Source organism: Ipomoea triloba, chromosome 13, assembly GCF_003576645.1.
Source record: "Ipomoea triloba cultivar NCNSP0323 chromosome 13, ASM357664v1".
Taxonomy (NCBI): domain Eukaryota; kingdom Viridiplantae; phylum Streptophyta; class Magnoliopsida; order Solanales; family Convolvulaceae; genus Ipomoea; species Ipomoea triloba.
This window is the reverse complement of record NC_044928.1, coordinates 10,859,156-10,868,542: the sequence shown is the minus strand read 5'-3', so window position 1 is coordinate 10,868,542 and position 9,387 is coordinate 10,859,156. Positions and strand designations below refer to the sequence as shown.

Below are 9,387 nucleotides of genomic sequence, written 5' to 3'. Positions count from 1 at the left end.
ATAAATATATAGTAGATATATAGTACTCCGTAGTATAAGAGTGAATAGTATAGTTAAAATGAAAGATTTCGTTTCTATTAATAGTATAGATATAGATTCATGGACTAAGTTTATAATTTAGGGATAATCAATGGACTAAAATTGTCATTGTTTTCTTTATAAATTTATCTAAATATGTGTATAATTAGAGAATATATTAATCATATAAATTTTTATTTTTAATTTTGTATGCTATGAAAATACATACCTAGTCAAATCTATGTGAAGTCAAATTATATTTTTTTATTATATATTTTAATATTTTTTTCAATTTATCTGTTTTTAAAAAATGTATAGTAGCACAGGTAAAATACTAATTAAGATCAAGAGTGAAATTAGCTCGGAAATAGTATTAAAAAGTAAAAAACAGAGAAAATATTTTTTTTTTGAGTTCTACTGACTCTGAACAAAGAGTCAACAGTCGCCTCCACCTCTATCTATCTGGATGTGTAAATCGGGTGCCATTAGATGATAAGTTCTTTGGAATACAAAGAATAAATTTAGGAAAGAAAAAGAGAAATGAAACTATTAAAAAAAAAAAAAAGAAAAAAGAAAAGCGGACAAGTGAGGCAAGTGACGGAGGGCACTCTCGAAAGAGGCAAGTGACGGAGGGCACTCTCGAAAGAGTTTCAAAAACCCTTTCACACAGCTACTTCTACTTTTCCCTCTCTGGTCTCAATTAACCGGCGGCAATAAGTCAATAACGTTCCGAAAATCCACTAAAAAATCTCCGGCTATATTCTAGGGTTCCGACGACGCATTTCCGAAACGCACAGTTTCGCTCTCTACACCGTCCTGAGTATCGACTAAATGGAGAGAAGATTCGAGGAATCCTCCTCCATTCCTTCTCACTCCACCATCAACGGCGGCTCCGCCTCTCTGCCTTATCCTCCAGCACGACCTCCGAACTACACTTGTGGCCGAGTACAGGTATATTATTATTATTATTATTATTATTATTTTATCTTTGAATTGCACCAATTAGCAATATCTCTGTATTGGTAGATCCCTTAGGTTTCTGCCACGCTACTCTCAATTAAAGCCGTAATGAAGCTGAGAGCATTGTTTCTTTTTGGGTTTTATGCTGTCTATTATGTGCGCTTCAATTTTATCTGTTTTTTATGATACTTTTTCTATATGTTTATAATACATGTGCCTTAGAAGCTTTTGGCATCATGTTAGATGCTGTAGAATGTGCGGTTCAATGTAGGAATATAACTGAAATCCAAGTTGGAAGAGTTCCACTTGATGTTGGCTCGTTTCTATGGAGGAGGGTGGTATGCTTATATGTGCAAGCAGATGCACATCTGTAAATTTAGTTGAGGCCTTGAGGGTGTACAGCTTGCATTCTTTTTCCATGTCTATGCTTCTATATTATCTTGAGGGTTCATGGAAATGCATGATTCATTAGGGTTTTGAAGGGTTGTTTATTATTATTATTATTATTATTTATTATTATTATTATTATTATTATTATTTTTCATTTTTAGTTTTTGGCAAATGTTTATATTTGCAGCCATGCCTAGGTATCTATATTTAGTTGGGGGTGTACATTGGTATTCCCGAGCATTAGGGTATTTTTTTTCCACTGTCTAGTCTCGAATGTAAATAACCTCTGTCAACAAGAAAGGAAGAGTTCTGTAGGAAGGTAAGGGGTAATTTGGAAGTGTATATTGAATCTAAAAACTTCCATTCATAAGAGTAGCATGATTATTTCTCCTGTTGGTTTATCATGGTGAACTTTGAATAGGTGAGAAAGTGAGAGGTTGTGAGCAGTTCCACCATGTTTCTAAAAAAACTATTCTTCACTTTCTTTTTTTTTTTTTTTTTTTTTTTTTTTTTTACCTTCTCTTGCTCTTGAATGCCTTTTTTACTTGTAGAGAAGTTTTAGTAAACCAATTTTTTATAAACCATTCTGGAGGTGGGCAACAAGTGTGGCTGTCAGTGTTTAGTTTCACTATCATGTGCCTGGCAATGAAATATTTTTATTCAAGGATGCTTAAATCCCATTTAAGGGTATAACCTTTCCACAGTGTAATTGATTTAAACTTTAAAGCACCTAATTTCTAGTTCCAATCTGTATTACTTGTCCAATTTACTAATACTTTGAGCTTGTTGGTCCAATTTGACTCTGGACTATGCTTGATTTCTAAATTCTGGTACTTAAACAAACTAGAGAAATGACTGTTTCTTGGTTGAACTGGGTGGCCCATTTTTAAAATATTGCATTAAACTATGACAAGGGAAATTGAGTCAATTGAATTTTCTTTCCTTTACCTGTACCATTTGAGCTTTTTGCACCGATTTGTGGAATCAAGGGTAAACTTAATCAGGATTTGAGGAAATGCTTACTAAATGTGCTAGACATTTATAAAGTTAAGGTAATAATTTCCATTCTTGGACTATCTAATTTTTTTAGCATTAATGTGCTCAGAAGCAGCTAATTGCAAAGTGAAGCTTGAGCCTCCTAGGATTTTTCAAGTGCATTTTTCTTCTATTATATTCTCCCTTCCTTTCACACCTTTGAAGCACCTATCTGTGAACAATCATAAGCATGACATGTCAGTAAATAGCAAGTGTCTTCTCATTCGTGACAAATAAGAATTACTGGTGAATCAGGAAACTACATCTTGGTTTCTGTTTCTAATTACAGGGAGCATTGGAACTTTTGGCCTCAATTGATCCAATTGAACTCTGTGATGAAGCAAAAGTTGAGCATTGTCGAGCAACTAGAGATCTGAGAAGCTGTGGGCGCCATGTACAAAGTGTGTTAAGTTCATGTGGGCATGCATCTTTATGTGAGGAATGCAGCCAGAGATGTGATGTTTGCCCAATCTGCAGGGTTCCTTTGCCAAAAGATGGAAATAGACTTCGGCTTCGTATCTATTATGAGTGCATAGAGGCTGGTCTTATCTCAAAGAGGTGTGATGACAGGTTACAGGAGAAGGAAGATGGCGAGAAACAGCTAACTGCTGATATTCAACGGCTTTATTCCTTATTTGATGTTGCACTCGAGAACAACTTGGTTTCTTTAATATGTCATTGTATCCTTTTCCTCCATTTTTATATATGATGCACATTGTCAGTATGTTTCCTAATCCTTGATGTTGACCTAATTGACTTTTATGATTGTCATGTGATCGTGTAGCTTATCCTTGACAAATTATGAAAAGGTAGATAGGTAAAATTATCCTCACAATCCCCTAAATATGCCTGAAAGGGTATCAGTAGTTTCATGTTATTAGTTTGTTGTTGGCCATGTTGGGAACATATTGTTATGACTACTCTGAAGTAACTACAGCCTGGCAGGTTTTTGAAATGATATATCATCTGTTCACTTCTCCTTAACAGAAAGCTAACAGATGTTACAGATGTTTGTATGGATGAGAGTGCAGTATCTAGTGATCCTGTGATTGCCTTTTTGCTTGATGAAGTGGTTGTGAAAGATTGGTGCAAGAGGACTTTCAGAAACATTCTGGCTGAAACTCAAGTGATATGTATCCTATGGATTTAACTTTGTTCAATCATAACTTCATTTTTATTAGGGAAGGAACTAGTGGTTTAATATTCCTTGATATTCCCAATAGATAATCATTCAGTGCATGGAATGGAAGAAAGCTTGAGCACACTTCTAAAGTTGTCTGTGAAATTATCTGGATTGTCCAATGTTATTGAAGTTTTGGAATCGTCATTTAAACATTCTCTTTCGGCGAAGCTTCATGATCTACATCATCTTCAAGAGTGTATACTAAAAACAAAGCAGGTTAAATTTTCTATACTTCCTACTCACCAAGCTTGTGTATTATTCATTTACATATGGATGTTTCACTAATTATTTAATGCATTAAATTCCATATTTAGTAACCTATGAAAGTAAATTTGGTAAAAGAGTTTGAATATAGTTAATTGTTCTTTCTATTTGTGGGATTTTATTCAAGTAGAAGTTTGCTTAATTTTGAGCTGGACAGTGGCTATTATATAAGCATATAGATAGAGGTTTTTTTTTTGGGTAGTTTTTACTGGTGTTACATGCAATCTATTCCAGATATGTTGACTATTTGATGATTGGATGGTTCATGTTTTTGGGAAATTTTGCTCAGGAACTTTTGTTATTGGGTAGTCTTACTTGATAATGACCTCTTAACTTGGCCTTTTTGGAATATGTAGCACATGGATATGATGATTTGGTGTATACGACATAAATTTCTTGAGAATGTGAGCTCTCGCTTCCATGGTTATGTTGCTTCATGGAGGACTTTTGTTTGTGAAAGAAAATCTGCTGCCATCAAGCGTGCATGGCCAGATTCAGTAAATCATTCTGAAGAGGCAAGTGGACGCTCAACGCTTTTTATTGAAGATGCACTTACAAATCTTGAATCAGATCTGGGTGATACTGATGAGGTCCAGGAAGAATTTGATATTTCATGTTTGCAAAAAGATGGAAGATCTTCATTTTTACGGTTAAAAATAGGGGGAATGGCTGTTTGTTACCCATTTGAAAATTTGCGTGCCGCTACAGATATTCTCTTTTTACAGGGAAGTTCAGACCTAGTGGTTGCAAAACAAGCAATTGTATCCTTTTCAATTGTATTGAGTGAATAATTATAGTTATAATTTGGGCTGAAATTATTCTTTTCTACTATACCTTAACTCTTCCATAGTTTTTGTATTATATTTTTGACCGGCAGTGGACTGTACCTGACGAGGATTGGAGATACATTATTGACGACTTTGCTACTACATTTTGTGTTTCAAGGCACTCCATATTGGAATCCCTTGTATTTTTTCTGTTGGATGACCACAGTGATGAAGCTTTGCAGGTGATTTCTGTCTTCCTAAACTTAGGAGTTTTAAGCTAATATATGCCAGTTCTTTCACCATTAAGCACCCTACTTCATCATGTTTTGTAGCCCTATCTTTTATTTCTTTTTATACAGTAATATTTTTATTATATCATATTCATGCACTCAAAAAATTGTCATAAGGAAAATTGCCTATTGAAACAGAACAACCAAAAGCTGAGTCTATTTTCTTTTTCCAAAAAAATTAGTCCTATCATATTTTACCTGTAAGGTTCACATTTTCTAACTGTAGGTCAAACTAACACTTCTGACACTTTTTTATTCTCTAATTAAAAAAAGTTCTTACAATTTTTAAATGTAACTTATATTCAATAGAATTTTTTCATTTCTAAATGTATAAATTTTATTTTTCCACACCAAATTTAATTCATATAAAATGGAATTGTAAACCATTTGAGTCAACTGTCTTTAATTGAATCAGACACCTAAGATAAGGTGTATCCCTGTATGAAATATTCTACTGCTATAATGCTATTTAGGGTGCATTTAGTTTCTGGAAAATTTTTCCAGAAAAATGATAAACAGAAAACAGAAAATGTGTTTTTAGCACTGTTTTCCATTTTTCCATCTGGAAAATTGTTTTTTCATTTTTCCAATTTAACAAGGGTTCATTAAAAGTTATAGATTACTATGAGAGGTAAATACCTTGTATCATTTCATATGCTGACCATTGACTTTTATCTCTAGGAAGCTTGCCGTCTTCTCCCAGAAATCTCAAGTCCCACAATCCATCCTAAAGTAGCTCAGGTTCTGTTAGAGAGAGAAAATCCTGATGCAGCTCTTATGGTTCTGAGGTGGTCAGGACGAGATGGAGTACAGTTGGTTTCACTAGGAGAGGCTGTGACTGCAGTTCGAGTACGAGTGGAGTGTGGACTTCTATCTGAAGCTTTCATGTACCAGAGAATGGTCTCTGCTAAAGTCATGGAAAAGAAGTTACGAGATGAACCATTTCATGATGCTTTGCATGGCCTAAAGGATGAACACTGTTCTTGGGATCTGTGGGTGGAAACTTTGGTCTCTGAAATTTGTTGTCTCTGCATCAGGAGGAATTTGGTAGATCGCATCATAGAATTGCCGTGGAACTCTGATGAGGAGAGATATCTTCATAAATGCCTGTTCGATTTTGCCATAGAAGATCCTTCAGCGGTTACTGGAAGTCTTCTTGTTGTTTACTATTTACAGGTACTAAATCTTCAATATTTACAACAGCAGAATAGTTATTTTTTCAAAAACATCTGCTCAAAAATAGCCTATTTGTTTCAGAACTATATTTTTTGCTGGCGAGTGCATAGTTATCACGGTGCCCTGTTAAGTCGCGGCGCCTCCCGACCGCGCGTCGCCTAGGCGACAAGTTAGAAAATACTATATATATATATATAACAATTAAACATATAAATTGTACTGCACCTGCCCAGTGCCCACTGCCTAGCCTACTGCCCACTATCCACTGATATTATTAACCAAAGAAGTGGCAGGCTGGCAGTTTATAACCCAAAACCATAGGAAGACAAACAGTCGCAGATGGAGAAAACCAAAGAAAATGGAGAAGAAAGAAGAAGAGGAAAGAAGAAGAAAGAAGGACGACACAGGCGGTGGGAGGGCGACGGCGATGGCTGTGGGAGACATTAGTCGACGCACTAGATCTGAAATCCTTTCTTCTTCTCTCTTCTTATTAGGTCAAACTTTTTTTAAAAAAAATTTACTAAAATGGGTCAGGTTTGCGGGTTGGACGCAGGGTCGGCGTCCATGGTGCCCGCCTGCGATGCCAGAGCTCGCCTCGCAGTTTTCAGGCGAGGCGAAGCCTCCAGGCGTCCTGTCTCCACCGACAGGACGCCTAGTCGACGACTAGGTGACGCCGTGATAACTATGGGCGAATGTAACTGGCTGTTTACTTGTGTTAGTTTCCTTCATGTATTGGCCTCTAGTAATTAGCATTGCAATTTTGAGAATCAGAATTAAAAAAAATGACTTTCATATGGTTTCATGTCTTCACTCAGCGTTATAGATACATTGAGGCATATGAAATTGATCGGAAGCTTCAAAGCATGGAGGAGAGTTTCATTTCTCAAAATTCTCTCAATGGAGCTGTGTTATCCAGGATCAGATCAGTAAATCATTGGAGAGTGGGTTTGGTTGTAAGTGGCTTACTCTTTTTGATTGCCTATCCTTTCTATTAAAATTATGATTTTGGAAGTTCACTAGTGTTGTAGTGCAACTTTTAATTGGGAGTAATTGAGCATGTGTATTTGTTAATGGAAGTTTGCTCAAGTGTCTGGTCACTTTCTTTGTACATAGACTCTCTACATAGTTTTAATGGATAAGATTGCATGGAATTTTCATGAATTTCTTTCTAGTTCATTCTAGAGTATAGTATTCCATTGCTGGAGAATGCATAAGATAGTTTGAACTTAAAAGCAGCACAAATTGAAGGTTTTTGGTGACAATGGTGGAGCTGATTTGTTAAAGTCAATGGGGGTGTTGGCTGGGGCAGTTTGAAAACTGGGAATTGGAATGAAAGTGATTATTAGTGTTTGCTTGAAGAAAATTAGAGCAAAGAATGGGACTAGAAATTGGGGAAATGGGTGTCAGCCATTCCCCATTTCATCCCTGGTTGTTTCAAAGTTCGAAACCACTTTTTGCCCTCTTCCCTCTGATCTCTTTCATATATACACACATATATAGGCACTTGCATTACACGTCTAGATCATGTGTGTGCGTGTAACATGTAGTATATACAAAAATAAATACAGAGTAAATTTCAAGTTATATATATATAGAGGATAATAATAATATAAAAACCATTAATGATTTTGATTTTATGTTATAATACCAAACAGATTATCGGTTTTAAATATCCAAAACCCATGTTTTTATTCAAGTTCTAATTTCCATGTTGGATCCAAAAGCTTCCTAAATGTTCACTCAGTGGATTTCTAGAGGTGTTAAGTGTCACATTACTAGAGTATGTTTCATTTCTGGATATGACCTTGTTGGTTTAGTACCGATACAGAATCTCCCTATTGGATCATAATTTTTCATGCTCTGATACAATACAAGTTTTATTGGTATTTTCCGGCATTTACCTGTTTCTGGAACTTCTATTTTTACTTCTGCAGTTTTTTTTTTCAATTTATTACAGAGTATTATTTTGCTTTGAAAGCGTAGCAACTTAACGTAGTTCTTGCAGATAGTAATGCAATCAATGCCAAACTAAGATTACATGCTTTGTACTTCCGCAGGGCAAGGGAATTGAGTTGTTGCCAGGTATCCTTCAGCATCAAGTAAAGACTGGAAAATTGCCTGAAGTTGTAATTCCTAGTAAGGCAATGGATATTTCTGCAAAATCTGATGTCCATGTTTCTCAAGGACCTATTTTGCCCAGTTTATTGGCACATCCCCCTGCTGATCACGTGGACAATGCAATTGTTTCCCCTCAAGCTTCATTTCTTGAGACTCCTTCAAAATTTGAACTTTCCAACCATTCTTCTATCTTTAAGGTGGTGGGGAGCCATGGTCCTCCCAGTCAACCTATACATTTATTTGATGATGATGATGCAGAAAAAGCTGAAACTGGCCTTGTGAAGAGTTTAAAGTTTCATGAGTTCACACCACGTACTAATCGTCATATTCACTCTCCAAATGCTGCTGCGTCCTTATCAACAATTGAGAGAAGTTCATCAAGGGTGCCACGCAATAGCCGCCTTCGTAATTACCAAACCAACAAAGTTTCATCTGAGAGAGTGCAGAAGGTATTCCTCAATGAATCCTTAATTTCTAACAAACAGGGCTTGCTCACAGATTCTGTTGAAAATTTGGACAAGAATGTGTCTGCTAAGCGTGTGCAACCAGACGTGGATAGATCGTGGATTCTGCCTTCAAATGATTCCATGGATTTCTCGTGGAGGTAAATCCTCTTTCTTACCAAGAAACAGAATCTGCCTTTTGTACTTGCTCTCTTTTTAGATCTGCTTTTGATTTAGACTTGCTCAGTAACTGAAATATGAAGATTCGTATTTAACTATTACTCTGTACCATCACCATCATCATCATTCATTGTATCCGTTAATTGTCAGCCATGGGGAGGACATAAATGCTAATGGTGGATCCAGGTGGAGGTCGGATGACACCAGTGAGGATGAAGATTACACTACACCAGATAGACTTGCTGGATTTGCAGCATCTCATACTACAAATTCAAGGGGTGTTAGAAGAGGAAGATTTTCTAGGAGATGAGGCATGTATGCCTTAGTTCGTAGAAGTTAAAAGTATCCCTGTTAGGCCAAGGCATGGAATCAATAAACTCTCTACCCGGTATGGTGTTTCATTTTGCCCAGCTTGGACTGTTGGAGCTTTTGTTCTCATGAAACATTTCACGATGCAATGTGCCCTTAAAAGAACGTTCTGAGCCCAAGATATACATATATATATTTGCAGACACAGAATATATATCATATTTTTTGTATCTGATTGTAGCAATTTGAGGCTA

The 9,387-nt window shown here is 36.1% G+C and overlaps 1 protein-coding gene across 1 annotated transcript in view; it reads left to right on the top strand.

Annotated features, from left to right (window-relative positions):
- Positions 1-636: 636 nt before the first annotated feature.
- The window catches only part of LOC116002108 (E3 ubiquitin-protein ligase HOS1), an 8,943-nt gene continuing 192 nt past the window's right edge, over positions 637-9,387 (top strand). Inside the window, exons 1-10 of the mRNA XM_031242134.1 lie at positions 637-969; positions 2,693-3,083; positions 3,402-3,536; positions 3,627-3,802; positions 4,207-4,611; positions 4,701-4,859; positions 5,589-6,083; positions 6,899-7,036; positions 8,141-8,805; positions 8,975-9,387. The exon at positions 8,975-9,387 is cut by the window's right edge and continues 192 nt beyond it. Of these exons, the coding sequence (XP_031097994.1) occupies positions 850-969; positions 2,693-3,083; positions 3,402-3,536; positions 3,627-3,802; positions 4,207-4,611; positions 4,701-4,859; positions 5,589-6,083; positions 6,899-7,036; positions 8,141-8,805; positions 8,975-9,134 (2,844 nt within the window). The 5' untranslated portion in view covers positions 637-849 and the 3' untranslated portion in view covers positions 9,135-9,387. The remainder of the gene's footprint in view (positions 970-2,692; positions 3,084-3,401; positions 3,537-3,626; positions 3,803-4,206; positions 4,612-4,700; positions 4,860-5,588; positions 6,084-6,898; positions 7,037-8,140; positions 8,806-8,974) is intronic.